We start from the raw sequence: 26,773 nt of genomic DNA, 5'->3' as shown, positions 1-26,773 counted from the left end.
CGTTTTTTTGTCTGCATGCACGTGAAATTAATCTTGCAATGGTTTTAATTAACTAGAATATCACAACTGAATTTTTACATAGTTTAACATAAAAGACACTGAAACAAAGTGGCATTTCTCTCTTTTATTAGATTATAATCTGCAGAGCTTAAAATATTAAATTGCTTAACTTAGTTAATAATTAAAATACATAAACGAGAGCCAGAACTGAAGAACCCTGCAAAAAAAAAATAAATAAAAAAGGAGAATTACAAACCCAATCCTCCTCCGTAGAGAGGCTATGCCTGACAGAACCCGCTTGTGATTCTTAAAGTCCAAGCAGACGTTTTCTACACACGTGTAAAGATACCATTATTGTTATTATTTCTGATCTAATTTTACTCTGATAATTCTTTCAAAAATAAAAAAAAATAATTACAGTGGATGGTAGAAATAAAAACCACAAGAGTTTTCATTTGCACTGGGAGTACTGGTGGCTGTTAGGCAGCAGAACAGCGCCGCCCGCTGCACTCTCACCCCTCATTCTCATCTCTATGGGCCTGCAGACATTACCTCATGCCTTTGTCCTTCGGTGCTGCTGGAGAGGGTGGTGGTGGTGGCGTTTACGGGGCCGCTGTGGTGCTAAACATTACAAACAGCCACATGTGGGCACCAGTCGGTCTCAAAGTGTCAATTCTCTGATCAGATTAAAATCTAACATACAATCCTTGTGTTTTCTTCTCTGTCTCCCTGTTTGTGACATTCTCCGCATTTGCTGCCCCCTACTGGTGGGCTCTGGGACATGTTTGTTAGGGCTACGCCAGGTGAATATGTGACAATACTACACAGAGTCTGTTATAAGGAGGAATGAGCAGTCTGGAGACAAGGGACAGAGGAAAAAAAAAAAAGAGCAACCTCTCTCTGGCAGCAGTGACGTATTCTCTCAGGTCCTGAGTAGGAAGCGCCTTAATCATCCCGCACATACACAAACCAAACAGTGATTGGCTAGCATCAGGCAGTACCGCGGCTCCCTACTGGCCGGCGTAGCGGCCGTGCACCTGCGGGCTGCTTCCCGCCGCGGCTGCGGGAGGGAAGTTCGAACCTGCAGGAGAGCGGAGTCGCCTCCTCTTCACACATCAGCAACGCCGCACAATAGTAGGCTGAAGCAAAGCAGAGCCCCGTTCCTGTACTGTGCGCTAGATAGAGGGAGATGAGCGGGCGACAGACAAACCGCACCCCCTTCCTCCCCCCCAACAAACAAACAAAACCCAGTAAAACAAAAAAGAAAACATGAAATGAAACCAGAAAATAAAAACATACACATACTTTTTGTTCCTAGTTTAAATTGCAGAGAAGATGGGAGAGATTTGCCCCTGGGAGGAACGCTCACGCCAATTCCTGCTGGCGTGACAAAACCCTCCCCCCTTCCTTCCGGCTAGGTGTTGTAGCGAAATATAAGGGTAGTGGAAGATCTCATAAGTCCTGCTGGCACCGAAAAGGGGGGGGGCAGGCTGTCTTTCCTTTTCTCCTCTGTCTTATCTTCTATGAACCCCCCCGGGGCTACTGTGTCACTGCTGCCCCCTGCTCATCTCTCCGTGACATGGTTTTGTGAGGAGTGGGAGGGCGACGGAGTCGGGGGGGAGGGCGCCGGCAGAGGCGGCGGCGCGGGGGTGCAGAGGATTTCAGACAGGTCGTCCATGATACAGGTCTCCTTGGGGTCGACCAGGTTAAATTCCCTTACGAAAACGATGAAATGTGCATACAGAGTGTTCAGGTGGCCCTGCAGGTCCAGAACCACCGTCTCTTTAAAGTGCGCCCAGTAGAGGTGAGCCAGCACGTGGAACAGGTACCGGCAGATCTTCTTTACCAAGGACTCAAAGGAGTTGGGGAACTCTTTACCTGAAGGGACAGAACAGCAGACGGGTGAGATGCGGTGGCAACAGGCAAAACATCTGTAATATGGCAAGAAATATAACAATAAGCCTGAAATCATCCTGCAGGTCCCGTTTCCTAAGCCAGTGAAAACTAAGGCCATTGGAGCTGAACTGCAGCAGATGCAGCAGCAGGGGGCAGCAGCACAGTTACTTAGCAGCTGAGGGGCCCTGAAAGGCTGCAGCCACAAGCACTCACCATATTTTGTAGGAAAGATTTCCTCATCTGTGACCAGTTTCTGACAAAGACTCATTACAAAGTCGACGTACTGCGGAGCAGTGCACTTTGTCTTCTTCCCCTTCTCATCATACCAGTAGTATATTCTACAGAGAGAGAGAAAGACAAAGAAAGAAGCCTGTTTTCAGTCTGGAACACAAAAGCACAATTACACAGCGGTAAAGTGTCTCAACGAGCATGTCATTAAGAGTGGTTCGAGGCAGAGCAGGTCATACGACGCGGGACAACTTCCTGGAACACGAAACAGTCAAATTGACTGAGCCAAGCAGGAAGACAAACATCATACAGGCGACATGCGAGACGCCGTCGCCCAATGAGATGAGCTCCATGCACGGTTTCCTCATTCAGGAAAAAACCCAGACTCAGTGACGTCTCACTGTGTGACACAGATCTGAACGTACGGCTTAGTCCAGTGTTATTACAAACAACTGCCGGGTCACATTTGGACACATTAGTATCACAAGTTGCCTAAGTGTGTCTTTATATGTGTGCCCAGCGTGCCCCTGGGGCGAATCCTAATAGTTGAACAGCTCACTAAAGGTCACCCAGCAGCTAGTCGAGCCAGCAGGACAGGTTTAACGTCGCAGAAATGGAGCCACGGAGCTGAAATACAACCAGCAACTGGATGGAGCAGTCGTTACAAATACAAAGACACAACGTGTGACGTGTTCCCAGTCCTGACCCTACACGGACCACGTGAACAGAGACTTATTGGACTAAATGATACAAGGCCGCACATGGTACAGGCCTCATCTTACGTGGAGGAAGAAGTGCGCGGAGAGAAAGAAAATAACAGGGGGGCAACAGGCTTTGGAATTAAGGGAACCAGCGAGGAGCGCAACGCGAAGGAAGAGGGTGAGCACATCACCCGGCATCTTACACACACACACACACACACACACACACACACCCACACACACACACAAACCACACACACACACACACACACACACACACACACACACACACACACACACACACACACACACAGGAAAAAACGGGTCTAAATCGCTACCAAATGGCATAATTTCGCTCATGGAAACATTTCCTTCCCAAAATAGTGCCGAGCGCTGCCCTCGGGCAGGGGCGCCGCCGCTGGTGTGACTGTGGCTCGGTTGGTTTTCACCACATGGAGGGGGGGTGAGGGTGGGGTGCACGAACGCCAGGTCCAGGCTGCTAGATTTAGGACGGTCCAATCACAAGTGGTGGACTCAGAGACTGACGCTGAGGGACACGCCCTCCGTTAGCACATTGTGAGTTTTTCCACGGCTCAGGTAATGTGCGGTCGTGATGCGTGTTTGCTCCTTTCGTTCCCAGGGTGCAGGTGAGCAGCAGCACATTAAAGGTGGAACAAGACGCTGTTGACGGAGGTGAGCCTGTGACAAACATCCCCTTGAAAGCCAATCTGTCACATGTGCCGTTTCTGGACTGTGTCATCCGTCACTGATGTCAGGTCATATTTTAGTCCAGGGCGAGTGCGTGACGCGCGGAGCCGCGTGGTCCGTGTCGCAGCTCCTCCGATGTGCTGGTGATCGGGTCTTTCCAGTTGTTGCTTATACAGAATAGGAATGAGGCGCCTCGGCCGCCCCACCCCGACAGGACAAACTCGTTATTTGAATACTAATCCCCGCCTGCTCTCTGTTAGCAAGGAATGAAAACGCCTCAGTTTTACAATTACCCTTAAAAAGCTGCAAGGGAACAGTCCGACCTTATGAAACGGCAGCAATTAAACTTTGCATGAAAGCTGCTGCTGCACCAACATTTAAGAGAAGCGGGCGACCTCAGCGTGAGATGAATGTGCAGACTCGCCTCCAGCAGCCACACAAACAAGTATTATCTTATATTTGAATACTTTTAACTGTTTTGTGCTGCACAGACACTGGAAGCGTGAGGCCAAAGGTGCAGCACAGCCAACGCAGCCCGTGATAAATTAACCAATGGGAACCCGGCTCTCTGATGAATAAACCAATGGGGCCTCGGCAGGCGAGCGATGAATAACCCAGCAGGCGTGGAGGCCACTTACGTGTTGCAGGCCGTCATGGCTTGACAGGTGTCCCCGGTGCAGAACTCCGAGATGGTGCTGTACTGCAGGTTGATAAGGTTGAAGAATGTCGTCGCTGCAGGAAAGAAGAGATCACAGAGCGTCAGTCAGTGAGTGGAGTCTGGACGACGGCATTAGGCCTTAATACGTCTGCATGTCAGAGCGAAGGGACTGATGAAGTATTTGTGTATCGTTGTCTTTCAACTGCACCGCTGATAAGAGGTGGGCGTCAATGTTTAGGTTGTTGCTTCAGCCTTTAGTTACTTCGACCGTAACAAGTATTTCTAGTATGAGGGGAACTCCCTCTGAGTCTTTGTCCCCTTCGCTCAGAGGTAAGAAATGCTTCTCTCTTAGTCGTGTTTTGCGTGGCAGATGTTGTCAGACACGCGAGGTCCCAACAATATGGCGGCGACAACAACTCATTTGCTTCGCGCCCGAGGAAACAGCCAAGACAGCGTCTCTCTCACGCTGGCGGGAAATTTATAGCGTGGTGAGTTTATTGTTGCACTACAACAATTCATTAATCAACAGGCCCTTTAGGAAGACAATAAAACGTTGGAGACTGACAGTCAGATTTAAACATCATGGGCAAATGCATTCCCACGCATTTCCACTCGTTCTACTGAACCTTGCAGCTGGTTTTATCCCAGGGTGGTTCTATCTAGGTGAAGATCTATCACAACACCCGGGCATGAAAAAGCGTTGGCACGTGTTAACGCCTCATGCAAAACATGTTTTGTGCCATAGCGTTGTGCCGTCTCCGCAGTCGGGCTTGATATTTACTCACGGCAGTGACGGAGAACGAGCTGCGGCGCAAGAAAACCACTTCGGCCCAACTCAGAGTCTCGGTTTTCTCGTACGGAATGAACCCATTCACACGATAGTTTTTCCTGCCCGGTAAACTGTGACCCAAATAGGAAACTCTTCAGCCAAGTACCGAACTAAGTGACTGCAATTACGCCGCTCAGCCCTGTTTTCCGGTTTCCAAGCCAAGACCCAAGAAGTGGTTAACGCTAGTTGGCACAAGATGGATGATATCACTTCCAATAGCATGTTGGGAAACACATCAACATGTGAAGACACGTTCCATCTGTTCCATCAGCCTAAAATAAAAATGAAAGGAGAATGTGTTTTCTACTTCTCCCCCCGTGGGCAGTTGGACTGTTTAAAGCTAAACTGAAAGAGTCAGGGAGGCGGAAAACACAAAGACTCTGTTGGAAAACAGCTTCATCAAACTCCACAACTGATGCTGGGAATGAAGGCCAAAGCTGAAAACCGCCCGCGTTTAAAGGAGTGCGCTGTGCAGTGTTATTGGGAACAGGCCTGTTGTGGTCCTGGATCGCGATGAAGGCCGGGAACATCTTGTCACTGACACATGACAAGTGCCTACAGACATTAAAAATAATTCCTCATGCCTGAGTAATTTTTTTATGTCTGAGTTCAGTCATTTTGCGTCTCAAACTAGATAAGTAAGACTTTACACATTTAAGCAATTATGTTACACAGATTCGCTCCCGCAGTCTGCATGAGTCTACTCACTGTTGCTGGCCAGCCATTCATTGAGGTCTATTTCTCTGGGCAGCACCACCAGCTCCTTGAGGTCGAAGTCCACCACTCGGATTTTTGTGAACTCTGGCTCCAAGTACTGCTTCTTCTCTTCTGCTGGAGGCTTCTTCCCATTTGGCTTTGTCTTCGATTTCCTGCAACGCAGAGGATGGAAAGTCAAGTTAAGGAGCCGCCAGTAGAGGTTTTGTAAAGCGCGCAACTCATCTAAAAGCAATGGTTATTGATTGAGCCACAGCGGCCAGAGCTGAGCACAAAGCAGGAAACCGGACAACTTTGGGTGACCTTCAAGTTTGAATTCACAGAAACCTAAAGAGACCAAACACACAGTCCCCTGTTCTTTGCGCTTCCACCGCTAGTTTTAGCACAGGGATGTCAAGTCACACCGCTCCAGGTCAACGCAACCTAGGGTCAAAGCTTAAAAGACTACATACATGAAAGCAGGCACAAATCAGAGACTAATCCGACTGACTGCACCTCCTCCGGTCTTGACTAACAATGGTTGATCAGATTTCTGTTCAACCCTACAGGAGCCCACTATTCTTATTTTGCCTACACCCTTCTCGGCTCTACTGCTGCAGCTTTGCTTCTTGAATTTGTTGTCCTTTTGTGTATTTCTTCCTGTCTTGGATTTGTCCTCATCTCCAGTTCTCAACACCCTCCGTCTAAATATAATGATCCAGAAGCCATGTGTTTTTGGCTCCTGCTCCCCCCCAGTCCCAGCGATCCATCCCTGGATGGAGCGTAGCCGTTGTAACAGCAGTAACAATGAGGTATCATAAAACACTATTTCCCTGCAGCGGCCAAGGGCCTTCTCGCTTTCACCCGGGCTCCGAACGGACGAACGCCGGCGCCTACTGGAAGGACGGAAAAGGCCGCTCGGGTTTCTGCAGGAAAAGGAGGCTTACGTTCTCGCCAGACGCGTCGGAAACGTGCTTGGGCAGAGGAGCGAGGGGAGCACGCAGGCTGACATGGGGCCAGCGGATATCCATGGGAACTCATAAACACACACAAACCCCTGGCGAACAGCGGAGCACGCGGCCTCCTGGCCGGAGCTCCGTGTTCAAAGGGCTTTACGACTCCTCTCCACAAAGTCTTATCCTGCTGTCCACCTCCACAAACAAATGAAGGCATGTCAACATGTGGACCCCCCCCCCACAGCCCTGCACTCTGTAAATGTTTAAGGATCTTAACCCCGGCGACTTCCCCTCTGCACACCTGCCGTCATCTTATTTAACTGTCGGGAGATACGTTCGGCTGTAAACGGTTATAACTCTGTGCTGTGACGTGTAAAATTTAATAGGGTGTCTTATCTGATCGTGTCTACAGACACCGACGCTCTCCTTTGTTGGGTAATGATTCATCAGAACGTTTCCTCCTTCCAGGCAGTTTGTCTTGGCCCCAGTTTGAAACCGAGGGCACAGCTCATTACGCTCCTGGCTAATTATTGATGACGGGCCACTTTCTGTTTCTCCCGTTGCTCCGATTTCCCCCGTCTTCATGGCGGCAGGCTCACCTGTCCAAACACTGTATAGTCTGGGGTCAAAAGCCTCGGAACTGGTGCTCTTAAGTATCATCTGACTGTCAGCTTCCCTTTAAGTCTACTTTGACTCCGATTGTAATTACTGCCCCCTGCTCTGCCAAAGCGGATGAACCTTTTGCTTAACTGCCCCTCATCTCTCCTTTATTCCCTCACACTTCCACAACAGACAAAGGAAATTCCTGATCCTGCTGATGGGGGCACTGATCTATTCATGTGGTCCACGGGGTTTGTGCTACGTGTACCATCACGTGAAGGCCCTCCATCCACAGATAGCATCGGCCCTCGCATCATTTCAAAGGCGTCGCTAAGCCCTCAGCAAAATGTTCAGTTTGGTTCCTACTTTGAATAGAAAACATTCTGTTTCGCTGAGCTATTTCCTCCTCTCCCTCTTTAATTTCATAATTTTCCCAAACTAGTGCCTCCTCCACTTTTTGTGAATGTTTGTGTGGCGAAAGGGAGGTGAAATGCCGGAGCCATTAGTTTATTTTAGGATAAGGAAATCTACCTCCATGCCAGCACTCCTCCCCTCGTGTGTACATAGCCATCAGTACAACACACGAGGCTCTGTCTCTTCTTGGTAAAGTTCTCCCAGACAAGTCTTCTACTGCCATAAAAGGCAGTGGACGCCTCGTTCTCCTCACCAGATCAGGGGAGGCCAGAAGGCAGGAGTGGAGGGGAACCGAGGCCACGGCCAGGCAGCGGCAGCCTGCCTGGCACCAGCAGCAACTGCTTTATCGCACAAACGCCGTGCAGAAAATCTGGTCACGTCTGGTTAGAAAAACAAGACCCATGAGAAACTAGTGTGGAAGTCCGACGAGGCAGACGCGTCGTTCACCTGTAATAAAAGGCAGGGAAGTGGGTTGTATAGCTGGGTGACGGGGAGGTCGGCGCTGCAGAGTGACAGGTCCAACAGCTGCTCAGCTCCGGCCGCCTGCCACTCTCACCCCTTTCACTTTCCCCAGTAACATCGCCTCCCCCACCCTCCACTCACTATCTGTCCCTCGTGTGCAACACAACTGGGGGCTGCGAGCACTGATAACCTTATGTCACACACACAAGCGCACACAAATGACTTTGGCTCTCTGGCTGGAGCCCCCTTTTCCTACCACGGCCAACCCAGCTGGTCGCAGCAGCTGTGTTTCAAGCCCGATCCCACCAGAGACCTGGGGGAAACTCAGAAGAAGCGAGTCTTGTCTGGTCCGAGTGTGTTTCATGTGTTCCAGCAAACTCTTCAGTCTTGACTTACATCATACATCTCTTTGGCCTCTGGTGAGAATATGAGCTGATGGAGGCCAGCTAACTGTGGGCCTGTTGAACACAATGGGCCTTAAGAAGAGCTGCCCTCTGGCAGGTACAGTACACCACAAGCCTGTCTCCTCAAGAGAACTGAGACACAATAAATCCTGGGATCACTGGGCCTTATTACGGAACCGCCTTCCTCTAAAATACTGCAGCATGATGCCGAGGAGCTCCCCCCTTCTCTGCCCTCGGGGAAATGCTTCTGCAGAGGAAATGTTTAGACCATGCAGACTGAAACACCAAATCATGAATGACTGGTGTAAACACAGATGCTCAAGGTCGGTCGTTCGGAACCAGAAGGACCGATCGAAATCAGTGTTTTCCTTTGAACACAACTAAACTGTGTAACCCTTTGGCACAATCCATGAAATGACTTCCTCCTTAGGCCTGCTGGTCCTGCCAAGTGGGACACAGCACAGTTATTACATAAAATGACCTCCTTAATTGTAGAAGAATGCTATTGTTATATGGATACAGAGTACAAGGGTGAGCACTACCTCCAAACACAAAGACAGGTCAGGTACTACTTAACTCAAATGTGACATTCAGAAATGCACGGAAATCAGTGCCAGAGGTGGAAGTGTTAATATGTTAGATGTGATATGATTAGTCCAACAAACCTAGGTTTTCTTCTGACACTGACCTGACCTTCAATAAACAAATACATTATAGGTTAGAGAAAGAATCGATCGAGTGCCAGGAAACTGCTTCCTGATTGCAGGGAATTGAAGCTTTACAAGAAGCGTAATAACACAATAGCAACAGAGTATGACTGTAGACTTTCCTGATTACACTAGAACCAAGAGAATGAACTCTGGCATTCTGTAAAGAGAGCAGCTTCACTCAGGAGGATCCGTTTTCTTCAAGCCTGGCCTCCTGGTCCATTTTAGGCTTCAGACTGAGTAGACTCGGCGGCTCTATTCCCCGAAAAACCACAGACACAGGCGAGCAGGCAGTCTGAGCACACCAGAGCTAAACCACAGCCGCCATTACAGGGCTAAAAAGAGACACTTACGGACAGACGGTCAAGCTTGCAGTACTAAAGAGGAACTGTTCTTGCAAGAGGTGCTGCCGAAGTTTGGGTGCAAGAACACGACACAATTACTCATCTGCTTAGCTTCTGGAAGGAGGAGATAAGACACAAAGACGTCCCAGCTGCCACTGCTTAATCAGCAGCATCAACAGGGGCGTTCGTAGCGCTGTAAATCAGTAGATGGGAATTGCAGCCAGGGCACCCACCTACAACACACACACACACACACACACACACACACACACACACACACACACACACACACACACACACACACACACACACACACACACACACACACACACACACACACACACACACACACACACACACACACACACACAATTCAACCTCTGCAGCGTGGTCGTGGCTACCTCCTCTTCCCCGTGCCAAATCCCCTTTCAGCGGCTCTCGGGCCTGCAGAGCCTGTAAGGACCCCCTGCTGGCAATATAATGGAGCTTCATCAACATCACAACAAAGCACTTGTTTGACAGGAAAGGGGGTTCACGCTCAGATAGGACCGTGCCGCTCTCTTGCGGGATCATGTCAAATACAGGTTGCTTGGCGGATCTGACGGCCACTGATGAGCTTATGAACTATGATGAACATCTAAAGTAGTTTTAAAAGCGAGATAAGTTTACACACCAATATTGATTATATCAATGGAACATGCTTAATTTTAGTATGTAGTATCGCTCCTGCCTCTAAGCCAATGATATTAAACACTTAGTGCCCCCCCCATGCAAATTTGCCAACCTTCACCTCGGAAAAAGCCCCTTTTATGCCTCCCAGGAAAATAAAAATCAATGCGTATTTCTTGGAAACCTTAAGCAAGAACAGTTGAGTTCACAGGAAAAAGCGGCAAAGCCTGTCCGTAGCCGTCACGTGTGTCGCAACAGGATTTAAAAATTCCCCACACTTGGACAGGACACTGCTGCGGCTCGAGAACACACCTGTCCCCTGGCTCAAAGGCTGAGGGAAGCCGTCAGAGCATAAACAAGACGATCTGTCCCCCGAGGGGCCGCACTCATAACGACCGCACGTCTCCATCACATGACGCAGAAGTAAATACGCTCCTGTGTGCGCTGGGTTTAAACGAACATTTCTCCCCACTACTGTAAAGTGCATATAATTCTTTTGAGCTTGTAGCAGTAATCCTCCACAGAAATTAATCATGTTTGCCTGACACACCCAAACTCAATACTAATGCTCCAAATTGGGTAATGCATTCTTCGAGTCTTAGAGCCGCTCAGTCGTCGCTGCTGCAGCGACTCAGACACCTCCGCGGCGTAAAACGCATATATGCATAACAACCCAACGAACAGGCACGTCTCACCTGACAGTAAATCACTTCACCAGCTCCACGTCTAGCGAACAGGTCTGATCCCCTCCGTTAACACGCGTCTCTAAATGATTTATCAGCCTCGTTGAGGACGCGGCGCCGTGTTGAGTCTTGTCAGTCAGAGCTGCAGAAAGATGCTGCTAAATTGCAGCGACCCCGGAACCGGAGGGTCTTCGTGCAATTACTGCGGAGAAGACGCGACTCACTGCTTACCGACACCGTAAAATAGGTTCATAAACGGCCGAAGTTGCGTCACGTCGACTCACGTCCAGATAACACGCGAGATACGGCCCCGAGTGTGGGTCACGATTCCGGTTTATAATCTTTGGTAAAGATTAAGGGCACGTGATATAAACAAATCAGAGTGACCAATAAATCATCCGCGTGCTCGACCCACGTCGGGACAGCGGCGAGGAAACGCACGTAGCGCAGGTTCAACGCTATTATGAATCGGACGACATGTGTCTCTCGGCCCGTCAATGCGTAATAAATAAATAACAAAGCCATAGTTACAGCAACAGTTAAAGCTACAGGCCCGACTCGGAGCGCACGCGCACGTATTACTACGTTACATCAATAAAATCAATACCTTAGTACTTTTCCGACTGCCTGGAGAACCATTTTGCAACTTAGTCCTTTGGAGTTTTTCTGAGAGTGCATGTCCGTGTTATCTCCAGAAACGGAGCCGTAATCTCCCCCCACCGCTGTTTAAAACATGAAGCTGCGACGTGAGAGCACCCCCTGATTCAGATCAGTCAGACTGCAGACTTTCCGAGTCACTCGAAGGGTTCGATCCGAGTCAAACTGACTCATGGCTGAGTTCGGGCAAAAACTTCACAGGAGACCCGCCTCTTCTGGCAGCTCGGCGTCCAATCGGAGGAGGGGAGAGGGCTGGTGGGCGGTCTCGTGTGACGTCATGTCTGCCCATGTGGACGTGGTTTGAGCGTGTCGCCTGAAGCGTCCTTACAGTGTAGCAAGCGACAGGTGGTGTGCATGTACCTGTTTACTACAATGGAAGAAGGTGCTGCTGTGTTTCAAGGGTTTAATGCAGCAGAGCAGGTTCACACAACCTTGACCTCTCAATGACAGAGGACCTAGTCACAGTCTAGTAACATATTAGTCCTAATAGTTAGTTTAGCAGTGCTCAAATCAATGCCTCAGAAATAAGATTCGACCTCTAGTATTGACTAATTTCTGGAAATATGAAACGACACTACTTAAATGAAGTCCATAAAACAACAAAAACAACAACTCTAACAAAACAACTTTTTTTTTTTTAGCAGACACACTTTAAAGTGTGTAAATAGTTTCTGTTTGAAAACCCGCCAGGTTTAAGCGCATGCTGGGGCTGAGCGACAGCATGCCCTCATTCCTGTGTATTTCACCTGGATTCCAACCGTGACAGGCTGGAAGCTGCCCGACGTGTTCCAACACGACTCTGAAGTCGAACCAGAATCAAACAAAGCCTGTCTGAAAGTTACATGTACTGTAGACGAGCCGCAGGTTTTCACTATGTGCTTGGGAGCCTAGTTTTGTGGGGGAAGCGGCTGATAATTTAAGAGGTTTCCTGATACGGACAGGATATTAAAAAGGCTACGCTGTCATTTTAAGCTGTCAAAAAAACATCAACAGTTAAGGAGCGAACAAACAAAAGGGCCTGAACACTGAAAACTGTGACCTTCTTCTCAGTAAACCTCCTCTCTTATTCTCTGTTACTCTCTTCACACACTCCTCCTCCCTTTTGGGGGGGGTTACGCTCCACTGCCTCTCATGGTCTCTTGACCAAGCTTGTTCTTCCTTTCTGTCTCTGTGGGGCTGCAGCTATGAGGAAAACTGGACTAGCTGTTGTTTTTTTTTGCCTCGCAGGCAAATAGCTGACAGATAGAAACGAAAGAGATGGATGTGCAGGTGTTTGCGTGTCCGCGTGTGCTCATGTGCTGGAGGCCCCTGTGTCTGCAGGCACGCCACCAAAAGCGTGTTTACCTCGAAGGGCCAGACTTTAAGACGCGCGCCGCTTGTTCATGTTTGGTTCTTCCTCGGATTGCGGACTGCATAGGGGTTTTTCAAAGAGACAGAGGGTCTGATGGGCGCCGCTCAGCACCCTCACGCCTGCATCTCCAACCTCCTGTCTGACAACAGGGGCACAAACTAGACTTGTGAATAATGTTTCCTGATGCTAAGAAGGAGAGACAGTCCAGACTCTCCCCCTGGTGCTAAGTATAGCATCAGGACGCCTGTCGTGGACCATAAAGAATACAATTGGGGGGGGGGGGGGGGGGGGGGGGGTGGGGGGTTGTGCTCGGAAGCGTCAGCAACTTGTTTAAACTGCGTGGGCTTACGAGAGTTTGAGCAGGGGAGGGGGAGGCAAACACGCAACCAGGTGTGAGGTTGATCTGAGCTGGGCCAATGGGCTTCTGTAGGAGATAGTGCTGAGTGTTAGGAATGTAAATATCATTTGCCTCACAGCAGTAGATAATCAGCTCTCTTCTGCTGGAAACGGGATAATAAAATGGCCCAAAAATGTTTGTATGTTGTAACATACAGTTTATGATGCTGCAGTTTGAGTTGCTGAAAAGTGTTCTTTTCTACACTAAAGAAACTTGCCATGAATTTGTTACCACATATTCACTACAAATAGGTCTATTCAAGATCACTGGGGCTTGGCCCAGACCTGGGCCTCAGCATTTACTGAGCTAGAGCGGACAAAGTACTTGAATGAATCAAGCACGGAAGTTGAAGAGCAGGTGGCCGCTTCCTTTGCTTTGGTTAAGCAGGTAATGTGCAGTCACAGCAGTGATCCGTGTTCGGAGGAGACGAGTCCCGTCTTACACAACATCTGACGCGGGTGGAAACGGGCGGCAGCATTCCACCGTCTGGAGGACTGTGGTTTACTCTTTCTTCCCTGCTAACGTCACAGCCACCGTCCTTTCCACTCCACAGACAAGACATCAGTCATCGGCCACCTGCTCTGACCAAAGCAGATGCTGCTGAACAGCTCAGAGCAGGAGCGCTACGTCGTTCCACTCATTCACAGGGAGATCGCCATAAAAATAAGAAGGATGTGCTGTAATGAATAACTGATGGCGATGCAAGTCCAAACATCCTATTTTGGGTTTTAAACTAATGGTTCGTGGATGAGTCATACTTGAGGTTACGTTATACAACTTGTGTTCTGAGAGGCGACTGAGGCTCTTTTAAACTGAGGAACCTTTATCCTAAAAGACAGAACAATTTATATTCGATTACATAATGTAGAAACTGAACTTATCAGTATTAACAAACTCATTCAAGTTTGTCTCACCTCAACAAACGACAATGCTTAAAGATAAATTTAATAATAATGAAAACAAGAGAAATAACTCCATCGGCAGAGGATAAGGCCAAGGGCAATGTAACAAAGCCGCAGTGAGAAAAATTCCAGTGATTCAAATCATTACAGCGCTGACGTCATAACAAACCAGTTAGGCCCTAAAAGAAAGATTGGTATGCTGCAAAATCAGAAACCAAACTGCTGCAAGATCTAATCATCTATTGATAGGGAACGACACAAACAGCAACTAAACCGATCAACACGGCCTCCAAAACTCTGAGGATTAAAGGTTGTTCAGATGGAACAAGTACGTTGGTCTGCAGCACTGTGCTCGCTGCTCACCGACGTGGCTGGCGAGCCCAGCAGGTCGCTTTCTCAAAGTCAACGGACATTCCACCTATTTGAGACAAAGAAAACACTGATTCAGGCAATGGACGAGTCACAACGGCCGCAGGAGCGCCTTGGGGCCTTGGCAACAGTCCGGCTCCGCCCACGCCTGGATGGAGCTCGCTCCAATCACCACCAGCCTCGAGCCGCGTTCAAATTAAACCAACGCAAAAGGGGAAGCATAAAAACTAGAGCGCGTCCAAGTTGCTGTGTGAGACTTGCAGTCGGTGTTGCATGTGGGGATGTTTAGGTAAGGCATTAGCCAGTGACAACAGAGAGCAAAGGCCTGCCTAAAAGGTCAGCGGGAGACGGGGGCGCCACCGACTGAACTGAGTGACCTGCTCAGGAAGCCCAAGCTTGCAAATGTGACAAAAATGGAAATAAATCAAAAATACACAACTTACAGCAACAGATAAACAGAAGAAAGAATCTGCTAGGCACTTGAACAATATTTAATAAACAGTATACGCTATTGGAGTACGTGTAGCCTGCATGAAGTGTCTGTACTTGTGTAGACACAACCTGAGGCAGACAGGCAGCATCAGAGCAGCAGGTGTCGATGTACTTGATGACACCGAACGCCCTCAGAACTCCCGCCTCCATTCTATGTGGTGAACTAAGCACATAAGCATTTTAGACGTCACATTAACGTACTCGGGCGTTTAAATGCACGCCGGATAATTTGTTTTTCTTTCTGCTATCATCTACTTTTCCACCTCCAAGGCCTTGCAGTCCCGTCGTCCGTCTGCGTGCGCGCTCTCTTCCTTAGCGTCCCCTCTTTGCTCTGCATTCCTGCAGAGGACGGGCTGCATGCAAAGACATGCCGCTCCCTGCACACGCGGCCGGGCAGACAAAGGGGACGAGAGAGCATTTAACGGCAACAATGGTAAAAAGGAACAATTCTCTACAGTCTAATTGCCACAGCATTTTATCCAATTATGGGTAAAGCTAGTTTGAAGTTTGAATGTCTGGCGCTGGAGTGATTTCAACAGGGGACGTGCGAAGAAGAAACAGAAGCCAAAGCATGTTTGAAAGACGCGAGGCCGTGTTCTGACTGGTTTATGACTGATGCAGGAGGAGGCTTTAGAAAGATAAAAGGCAGGAGATGAGAAATACCAGAGTTACATGGAAATGTTTATGAAATCACTATGTGCATGGATACCTTGTGCAACCAATATCCTATCGCTATGCATGGTTCAGAGAGGCATATACAGACCAGAGCGCAATGAAGCGAAGCGGCCAAGGTGCGAGGAGCCTGCAGAGCGCTAGCCGTCCTCCAAAAAAGGAAAAACACTTTGCTTTTCCTGGGAAATTATTTCCTAACCTTGATACTGAGGTTAGGACACACACAGACACAGACACACACACAATCTGTGCTAAAAATGCTGATAAAATTCTAAAGATTTCTGAAACAAACCAAAACACTGCCTACAGATTACTGCTGTAGTTTAAATCAGTGTGTGGGGATAGTCTGGCTACAGATCTGGGCATGTGAGATGAGGAACATTCCTTGATTTACACAAAGATACAGTACTACTTTGGCGTAAGCAACAGTGCCACCTGCTGGCTAAAATCACAGGAAGAAAGAAGGAAGAAAGAAAATTTTAGATGAGGGGGTATTAGAGCTATACTTGTATGCGAGTAAGAGGAAAACGGGGACCAGAACATTACCTAGTACCAAAGGCGTCTCTCTCTGTGTCTCAAACACACAACCAGAACAAAGTTTCCATTTTAGCTTTTATTAACATGAGTCAGGATGCTCAGATGTACGGGTGCAAGTGTGTTTGCACGTTAAACTCAAACCAGAGCTTACAGTGACGTCAGGTGGCCAGCATCCTCTCAAGACTATAAAACCTAATGAGTTAGTTTCCACTACTGGTGATGTGGTTGTGTAATATGGAGAGCATCAAGAATGTTGTGTGTGACAAAGACGTGGTAATAATAGTTGGTTATTCAGAAAAGATGTGGTTAGGGGGAGGAAAAAAAAGGGGGGGGGGGGGGGGGGGGGGGGGGGCTTCAGCTGACGTCAAGGAGAGGCACAAGGAGAGAAGTGTGGAAGCTGTGGTCAAATGTATGCTAATGTTTACACAGGAGCACAAGAGTGTATGTGTGAGACGGGTAGAGAACAAGGTGGAGGGGGGCTGAGGAGAAACAGCGTCATGGAAAGTAGGAATGAACAGAGGAAGACGAGAGGATGTGGTGGGAGACGGATCAGGGTAGCGCCTATGTTTGCGCAGGAAATGGGCGCGTGGGGCGGAGTACGACGAGGTACGGCCACGGAGCGTCACGGCGAACAAAGCTGTCTTTTCACGCTACTAAACGTAAAAAAAATAATAATGAAACACAAGCAGAAACCCTCTGCAAGGATGCAGAGATGAAGCAGCTTGTGGACGCGGCCTGGGCAGATGTCCGTGTCCTGGGCCGAGGCCGTGCGTGTCTGGTCTGATACAGCTCATTAACTCCCTAACGAGGGCATTTAGTCACAGATTATCCACCGTAATCGTATGTAACCTATAATGTTTCCCAGACCGCAGAAGGCAACACACACGGATTAAATGTACAGAATGATCCTTTAATTCAAACCGGCCGACGACTGGGAAAAAAAGTGACTGGTGCCAAGTTATCTGCATTTGAGGAACCTTTTTGAGATATGTTGCATATTCCGGCTCTAACAAAGTGTCAAAAATTTAATTAGGCAACTATGTGAACAATCTAAACTATTGAAAGACAGGTGTGTCCCAGCATCCCCCTGTAGGCGACTAATTAATGTCCAAGAAGGCAGCAAAAACAATGACTTTAAAGCCATCCGATTATATTATTATGCTGCCTAAAGAGCATCAGTCAAATCACATTAATCTGCTTCAGTCTCTTTCTAGGTACATTACATAACTCCCAGAGCAAGTCTGCATTCCCTGGGCCTGTGAGATTTGATACAATAACAAACAGAGTTGAGAGATGAAAGGAGAGGTTGGGGGGGACCCCTTTTCCCAGGGGAGGGGTCTCGATTTCCTGCACCAGCAGACACAACTCCGGCAGACTGTCTGGCTTGGGGGTGGACAGCAAGGCTGGAGTTTGATCTGCAAGTTCACCACGGTCAAAGTCCTGCCTGCTCTTTGACCTTGGGCTAAACTTTGGATTTGTCTAGTATTTTACAGAACGCAACGGCGTTTCGAGTCATTTGCTTTGGAAGCTTGCCTTGTGATTCCCTGCTAGGTCTCATTCTATTTCTGTCGCTGCTTTCCAAAAGTGAACATTATGTCTCTTATCAGCTGATGTTATTGTACAATTGCCATTATCTAGAGTTGTCACAGCAGCAGAAGGCTTTTGGGAGTCTTTTAAGACTTAAAAAAAAAAGAGATAAAAATGCCTAACTCTCAATCTGCTGCTCTGCTTATCATCATAACCCCACAGCAAAACAGAGTGAACGAGGACATTTGCAGGGAAGAGTACAGCCAGTGCCCCACAAACACCTAAGCAGTAACTATGAACCGCTATGAACGTTTATTAAAAACCGTCAATGAGAATTTTGTTAACTCTTATCAACCTGTAATGTCTATGTAACAAGCATAAACAGAGGGCAAAACCAAAATCCACCCTTCTGATGACAACACAAGGTCTCGCCACCATCCGATGGCAGAGAAATGCTCGGGTCCATTGTGCAAGTTTCACGCTGGGAGCGGATGAAGGCGTAGGAAGTGGCCACACCCGGGATTATGGAAAGAGGTGAAGAAAAGCATGTGAGCAACGGAGGAAAACAAAAACCAAGCTGGAGGAAAATCTGAGTAAGACGCTGTTCCCTGTTGGAAGTCCTGGTCGTCATGCCCCTGCTTGCGTTTTAATGGCTAATTAGCTTAAAAGGTGCCCCTGCGTTAATGTGGGCGGCAGGAAGCAACACCTCTCCTGCTCCGAGAGGAAGTCTAATCTCTCCAAGGAAGACGCCTGCCAAGGAGGCACCAGAAGCAGCTCCCATGGACATCCTTAACGACAACAACACTGCCACCGAGCAGCAGCGGCACAAAAACAACACACCGAGGCGCCTAGCAAACAGCAATTCCCATAACTCAAAGCCGTGAGAGGACACACAAGCTGTGGGTTGACATTTTTTACATGCAAGACAAGACCCACCCTTAGACTTGGTGTCTGGTAATTAGTCATGACAGACGATCATGTTAGGATGTCAGTAAAGATCAGCCACTGGGGGATCATGGGGTAGAGATGCACAGGGTGTGTATGCGTTCGGCGCATGGCTTTAGAGTTGCAGCCGCAACGGTTGAATGGACGCAGCAAACACATGTTATGAAATGATCCGGCATGTTGTGGAAGAATAGGATCAGATCATGTCAAATCTCTGTGTGCTGAGATTGAACAGGCACTGACTCGGTTCTGTGGAGTCGAGTGCAACAACTGTTGTGCGTAAATACAGAGACCTACCAAACACATCTGCTACTAAAAAAAAAACAAAAGCACGACTGTTGTCTACAGATGGTGCGTCAATGAGTGAGGGAAGGAAGTAGGTGGAGGCGGCTGCTGCTGGTGTCACAAAGGGATGAGATGGGTAGAAAGGAGGCACGCAAGGTCAAATCAATAGGTGTCCTTGGAGCAGTGAGAGCAAGGAATGCGTGGGCCCCTCCACCGCTGCTGCCCCACGCCCCCCCCTCCACCCTTCATGAACAGATAAGATCTCATCACCACGAGGAAGAACATCACCGCGTTATTGGCCACTGGAGTTGAGCTACTGCACTGACATCACTGACAATTTAGAAAAAAATATTGCGAATCTAGCTCCTCGCTCTAAAGCAGGAAATTAGACAGTCCAAGAGTCATCTCACGTGGAACGAGTTCAGTGTGTGTGAGACTGATGAATGCGAACATGACGCAGGTGAAAGCTGAGTTTTAAGAGAGTGGAATGCGATCTGAGCGCAATAAACTGGCATTTCCTGTGACTATTTACAAGCTGTCTCTCATTGCTTGGCTTCCTCTCTTTTCGAGCCTTTGTAAGAGCACAATGTGAGCTGCCAGGTAATTGAAACAAATGAGGGGGCGCAGCAGCCAAAGGCACTGCAGCACAGAGGCGATTACGCTGCTCTGCGGGCAAGTGCATGTGATGCGTGCGCGCCGGTCCGAGGGCACGGCTTAGTTTGAAACCGGCAACTCGCCACCAGACCGCCCCTCGGTCCCACTCCCGCCTGGAACGAGCCCCGCAAACAGGAAGTGAGGCGCCCGGGCACTTCCTGTCTCCCATCAAACGGGCCTGAGCTATGGGCTGCTGTAGTGACTGCTTAACCCAAGTTCTCCGTCGTCCTTGCAGCCTATACAACGTACCAGGCCCGTTGTTTTGGAACAGACCTGTTCAACTGGGCCTGTGCAACCTTCAAACTGAGCCTGACACAATGAAGCCATTATCCAAGAGGCTGTAATGAGACTTTTCATGGTTAGAGGGCACCTCCTGCCAATAGGAGTTATGTTGTGCTGATCAATATAAATAAAAAGGTATTTGAATTATACAGTGATCCTCCATGTGCTTTAGGTTCCATTTGCTACTGTTATGATTGAAACTTTGAGATTAAAAAAAAAAATCGAAATGCAATTGTTTCAGCAACCGAAGTGCTGCGTAGATAGTCCGGTGAGTTTTCATTTCTGCGTGTGCATGACTGTGCGCGTGTGTGCTGACGGTGTGGATCTAAATGCGGAGGTGAGGTTAGTGCAAGGCCATCTCATTCTCCTCCTGAGCCAGCAGGACTAGAGGCTGTTCCTGAAAACATACACACACACACAGCCCGTGTTATGCAACGGGCCCCGTGTGTGAGGTCTGCCCTTCGCGCTGACTGGAGGGTAGGTGAAAGTGGAGAAGAAGTGTCAAGCAAAGACTGATTGTCTTCTTACAGCTGCGCTGACCAGCCCCTGCCGGTCCCCATCCCCGTCTAGAGTAACGCACGTCCTGATCGTATCAGGTTAACAGTGACATCTAGGGCAGGTTTAACCATAATAATATAAACGGATGTTAGAATTTTCTGCTGGCAGAAGAGCAAAAACCTAATTTGAGTTCAGGAAACAGAGGAAAGCCTGTGACGTCCAAAGCTTAATATCACGGTTGCTTACTGGGATGTAGGAAAGAAAAAAAAAAAAAAAAATCAGGCTGACCATGTTTTTACTTTGAATGCAGCATTAGACTGATGATGCATGATACGTTTCATGTACGTAACTGCATTAAAAGCACCAGAACCACAGTAGTGTTACTGAATGAATGATTGGTCAATTCAAACTGGGTAAAAACAAATAAGAACTGATTACATATAATCAGTTCAATCAAGCTATAACTACAGTTCTTTTCTATAAATAGATTTTCATTAGACCATCAAACCATTAGTTTGAAATGAAACTGTTGTTCTCGCAGTTTAGTTAAACATCTAGAGGTTTTCTCCAGTCAGGATGACAAAGCAAGACTGCTGCACAGTGCCACAGAAAACACCACCATTCAACACAAGGAACAGCTTTAAATATGCGATTGTTTCAGGAGATCTTTATGCACCGATACTAACCAAAGCCCCATTTATTTATTCAACTTAAATTTCCTCACGGGCGCCAATATTTCAGCTTGATCGAACACAGCTCCATCTGAGCGAGCCCTGGGACGGGAATCTGTGGGCCAGGGGGAAGGAGCGCAGGGTCGGCTGGTGGAGAATAGCGTCCTTGTTGAGCTGCATGTCTCAGCTCTGTGGAAGCAGCCCGGTCTGCCAAAGACAGCCTAATGAGACGCACATGGCAAACAGTGTGCTCTGCTCTGTTGATACAACACACACGGCATGATGATACAGTCGGGGCCATTGTTCCACCACATTTGATGAAAGTTACCAACTGGTCTGGACCAAACAAGCGTTCGTCATGTGATGGAGGCCCCAGGTCTGCGTGTGCCTGCTTTCCAGTAATGTCAACATGACCATAGGGGTACAGAAATATTAAACTGCATCACTAAGAGGAAAGTAGGGCTGTGTGTTTCAAGTTGCATCATGTGTGTGGGTAAAGATGACCACAACTTTAATCTTTGATTTGATTTAGGGAACCTGAGCCAGGAGCCAACCCAGCTGTGGCATTTACCTCAGGACGGCTGTGTTGGAAGATAAAATATATCAATCCTGCAAGTGTGTGTGCACAAAATTACCATGCAACGCTGCACATTTGTAAAGGTTAGAGTGAAAGATAATAGCAAAAGTTAATAGAGAACTCACATCTGCAGCTCAAATTGAGCCAAGAGTAGAAAACATAAACAAGAGGTATTTTAGGGATATTTAATATTATTCAAATTACACACAACAAATTTAAAGTTTTTGACTAACTGATATGCAAAAACAAAAACCAACACCACTATATTATGACACCACAGTGACAAACGGTTAAATTGTTTTTTTCTAAACAGGATGATCAACAGTGAAGTTTATACTGTTTGACGGATTGTTGGCAGCCTGTTTCTAATACACACAATGCTACTGTTGAAAGCAAAAACACAGAAGCCCAGGGGACGGAGGGCGGGCCCGGGTTAAGGTCAAGAAGGCCGCGTTTTGGATGGGTGTGCCACTAAAAACACACATCAACCAAGCCATGTAACATCACCGCCAAGCCATCTGATTGGCTGAGGGATGCAGAGGAGGAGGAAATGCCAAAAATAGACGCGATGGTCCATTTAGCTTAATGAGCCTGAGAGATCAGTGTCTACATCTACATCATGTCCCACCCCTGCCTTCATGGTGATTGGGGGAAAAATGGGGGGCGTGTGTACGTCTGGCACAAGCGCTGCCTTTCACAAAGCTTCTGTGTGTATTTCACCAACTGTGTAAAATGTGGAGCTTTCACAACTACATGACACATACATTAACATCAGGCTGTTATTCCGACCAAGAGTAGCAGCGGCGTGTAAACAATGTTCCGACTTGCAGCAAGGTCTAATCCATTCCAGCTGTGCTATGCATCTGCGCTAAAGCTACAATTTTACCCTCACCATCTAAACGCTCCTTGGAGAACTAGAAAGTTATATTTAGACTTTATGCTGCAGTTAAGACAGACTCCGGCGGGCTAACCCCGCAACCACAAGAGAGAGGAACCAGGGCCGCTCCGTTCCAACTGCCAGAAAACCTTAACCAAATCCTCTCAAGCACAATAACCAGCTAGGGTGCCAGTAAATCAGTCAGGTTTTAAAACTAAATAGCACAAGCTTCCTAAAACGTGACCTATGTAACCAGCACAGAAAGCAAAAAAAGAGTCCTATAGCAAAGTCTAAAACTCTGCAAACATCACAAGGAGAAAAAAAAACATTTCTGTTCCCGTAAGAGAGAACATGGCGTCCGGCCAAAGGGGCACACGGGACAATGAGAGGAAAAGTTAGGCAAGGCTGCCTGAAAAGCTGTTCGCTATTTAATTCCATCTACCCCCGTCTGAGCCCCTAAAAACAAACCCTGTAACTAGCAACGCTGTCCTTCGGTGAGACATAGGAGGCTGGCAGTCCTCCTTCCTCCTCCCCTCACAAGTCAAGATACCCAATGTGTCTGACTACAGCAGAATCGCTGCCTGCTACAGCGGCGCTGTCCTCAAATGTCTCCTCCGAACTGCAGCAGTATGACCAAGTGTGAACGGGCAGGAGGAGGAGGAGGAGGGGGAGATGGAGGAGTTGGAGGTGGACGAAGATGCACTGATGAAGAAAGAATGTGCGAAGCCAAGAACGATTAAATCAGCAGCAGCAGCAGCAGCAGCAGCAGCAGCAGCAGCGCGAGAGGAAAGGTTGAGGGCAAAGGAGAGTAACGCAAACGTGGTTAAGTACCTATAGAAGAAGCAGTCACAGCACACCAGAACCCCCATCGCGGCTGCAGTGAGGTGGAGGCCGGGCTGACGGGGCTGAGGACCACACCAGCCTTTCCCCACTGCTCCCCTGGAGGCTTGGCTACAGGTGCGCCCAGGCAGCAGCTCCCAGCTCCAGCATAGCACCTGGTGAAGTCACCCCGCAGCCACTAAAACCAGCGCTGAGTGACGCAGGGCGCACGGGCAGACGAGCCGATGCGACGCGGGCCCAGACGGGCCAAACAGAACCGGGCAAATTCACCCTCCGAGCAGAAAAAAATAGAACAGGAGAAGCCTTGTCGAACCCAGACACTTCTCTGAGCTTGTTTCTCTTTCTCTCTCCCTTCCACCTACTGCAACAGCCTGCCTCACTTCAACACTCTCTCTCTCTCTCGCTCGCTCCCAGCCTCCCCCTCTCGCTCCCGCTCGCTCGCTCGCTCTCATTCGCTTGCTGGCTCTTACTTGAAAGGCGGGAAGATTAGCTTGGCAAACAGAGTCCCATAAACAAACTGCTGACTGCTGGACAGCACAGGGTGGACTGCAGTGGTGAGCGAGAGGCGGATGGAAGGGGGGGGGGGGGTCAGCCCCTGGGAGGCGGCAATCTTGGCCATCTGTATACATCCCAAACAAGGGCTAAACATCCCATCTCCACCCATCCCTCGCACAGACCAAACACACAAGCTGTTTGTAACATCTGAAACGCATTCAGGTCCTATCTGCCTTTTTGGAAGGTTAATCAGTGCAGCAACATGACTACACAGGGATGGGAAGTGTAGCCAGCAGACGGATATAAGCCTACGGTCAACTTTATAACTCCTCATACACACAAATGACGCAGCGCTATGAGGTCGGAGGGGACAGCGTGGAGACAAGCCTCCAGAAACCAGCCAATGGCTGCAGAGCGCGCCCTGATTATGGTGTGGGTGAAAAAAGCCTGACCGACGGAGTGAATGATGGGCTTTGTTGCATGACTCGCCCCCCCCCGCTGGTCCAGCACGCATACACTCGTCGGTGGTCAGGTAGGGGGAGTGTTTGTGGCGCCGTGTGCGCAGCCCGCTGGCTGCTGCTGCTGAGCACCGGCGGTCAATGTCAAACGGGGCGACTTCACCGTAGTGAGGTGGACGCGAATCACAGAATCCTGCAGAGGAAGAGACTGACAACAGAGACAGGCACCTTCAGAAGGAGGCTATTATATAACCCCTTTGAGGGGGGGGCTGCAGCAGACTCATCAAAGAAGCCCTGAACAGTGTGACAGATTTGCTGGATGTTTCCACCTATACGTCGCCGCACCAAACTTCATGCGATGCCGCAGGAGCCGTGAAGTCACTCCGCGCTGCTTTTCTGCTCCTGTTCGCTTTAAGATAAACACAAAGAAGAACTGCAGCAGCCCTGCCAATGACGTCATCCCTCCTCCTCCTCCCTAGACGCCTGTCACCAAGAGCTGCAGCTAACAGACCTCCTCTTTCACCGCTTAATTACCTCATCCTTCTCACCTGCACGCATGCACGCGCACACACACGCACACACAGATGTGTATCCACACACGCGTACAGCTGCGTACACGCATACACACACACCCTAAGTGAAAACACAGGGGGGGGGGTATGGTGATAACATCATTCTCACATTTTCAGCCGTGTGATGAAGTGTGTGTTTGGCACTCATTAGCCCCCTTTCTGTTTTCAGTACCTAAAAAAAAGCCAGGATGTGGGTTTGGTGTGAGCGTGTGTGTCATGTATAAGCGGAAGGCCCTGTAACAAAGCAAAAGGGGGAAAAGGAGTGCCAGAGGAAAAGTGGAGAAAGAAAAAACACCCGAAACTGAGGTTAAATCAACTGTCACTTTCAACAATGGGAGCGAGATCGCGCAGGTCTCTGAGTGCGTGGACTCCAAACTCTGAGCCCTTATCATTAAATCCAAATGACCAATAAAGGCAAGACATCTGGCGCGATTGTGTCACAGGCCGCATTTAGGGGAGCTGTGAGTTGATGGGCGGCAGACAGGAAGTGTCTTCTCTATGAATTGGAAGGGCGGAGGAGATTGCACAGTGAGGGGTGTGGGAGGGAGAGACCGAACCGCTGGGGACGGGAAAGACCAGACTCCTGGCACGGCTCGGAACCACTAGGATGTAAGCGGACGCTGTTGCAATCGCGTCGAGGGAAACTTGGATGCATTCTCAGTGAACAGCAGCCAAGTCGCTCCACGGTTATACAAAGACATACAACGTTGCTAGGTTATATGACCTCAACGAGCGGTATGTCCTCAAGGAAAGGGGGGAAAAAAGAGAAGAAGAGAGGAAGCAACCCCCCAGACAGGTTTCTCCTGGTCCTGCCCGGCACACTGAAACACACGTGGGTGCCTTGTTGATTAGTAATAATCATATTCATTATGCATAATGTGTATTTGCATTTACACCAAAGAATAAATGTTCCAGGCTCATTTCGACACCGCTGAGATGAATCTTAATAAATCAGTTCTTCAGAAGCAAAAAACATTGTGATTCATTCTGGCTATTATTCAACTCCACCTTATATTACTCATGTTTCAATAAACGCACCAGTGAAGCTTTACTGTCAGACGGTACCACAATACCGTAATGAGCCTATAAAGGCGCAATGAGCAACGGTACCACGGAAGCCTCATCAGACGCGAGCCGGATGAAGTGAACTGATTTACGGGCTAATGTTACCACGGGAAAAAACGTGCCGTTCGTCGTCCTCCTTCCTCTCCGCGGGGGGTGACACATTAATAAGTTACGGCTGAACGCACATGCACACGAACACCGGCCTCTTACCTATTTAACGTATAGGACCCGTTCCGCTTAAACCTCATCCTGGACGACAAGAAGCGGATTAAGAAATCCAGAATTGACGGTTGTTTCGGCGTCTTTCGTCGCACCTCGAACGAATCAGCGTGCGCCGCGGCTCCCCGTCGCTCGGACCGCTGCAGAACTACCGACACGCGGAACAATACGCACTGGAGTTGCTGCTTGCACGCCTCTCCCGCTCTTCCAACTCCCGTTCTCCGTCGTTCCGTCTATCGTTCGTTCCCAGCGCCCCTTCCTTCCCTCCCTCCCTCCTCCTCCTCGCCGCCTCCTCCTGGATGGAGTTTCCGTGGGGCAGGGTTAACAAGTCTCTGGACTGCGGGCGTTTCGGTTAAAACAAAAAAAGGCCAGTAGCCAGTATCGGCGTCGTGAGCGCAGAGAGGATCGATGCGCGTTGGCATAAAATCTAGCGATAGGGAGCGTGGTTGAGGCCGTGTCGGCTTTGTGTCCACAGCCTC

General features: G+C 48.8%; 1 protein-coding gene across 6 annotated transcripts in view; it reads right to left on the bottom strand.

Moving 5' to 3' along the window:
- Positions 1–109: 109 nt before the first annotated feature.
- Positions 110–26,773, bottom strand: part of mob2a (MOB kinase activator 2a) — a 43,529-nt gene continuing 16,865 nt past the window's right edge. Inside the window, exons 1-6 of one of the 6 annotated variants that reach the window (XM_041071285.2) lie at positions 23,477–23,885; positions 15,384–15,497; positions 5,729–5,889; positions 4,172–4,265; positions 2,110–2,234; positions 110–1,878 (exon numbers count right to left, since the gene is read on the bottom strand). In XM_041071285.2, the coding sequence (XP_040927219.1) occupies positions 1,565–1,878; positions 2,110–2,234; positions 4,172–4,265; positions 5,729–5,889; positions 15,384–15,497; positions 23,477–23,514 (846 nt within the window). In that variant the 5' untranslated portion in view covers positions 23,515–23,885 and the 3' untranslated portion in view covers positions 110–1,564. Of the gene's footprint in view, positions 1,879–2,109; positions 2,235–4,171; positions 4,266–5,728; positions 5,890–11,559; positions 11,798–15,383; positions 15,498–23,476; positions 23,886–26,285; positions 26,549–26,773 lie in introns of those variants that run through there. The other 5 variants (XM_055509759.1, XM_029154445.3, XM_029154446.3 and 2 more) reach the window with 5 other exon arrangements.

The sequence above is a fragment of the Betta splendens genome, chromosome 6 (assembly GCF_900634795.4).
Source record: "Betta splendens chromosome 6, fBetSpl5.4, whole genome shotgun sequence".
NCBI classification, from domain to species: domain Eukaryota; kingdom Metazoa; phylum Chordata; class Actinopteri; order Anabantiformes; family Osphronemidae; genus Betta; species Betta splendens.
Note: the sequence above shows the minus strand (reverse complement) of the source record. Positions and strands in the feature narration are given on the sequence as shown.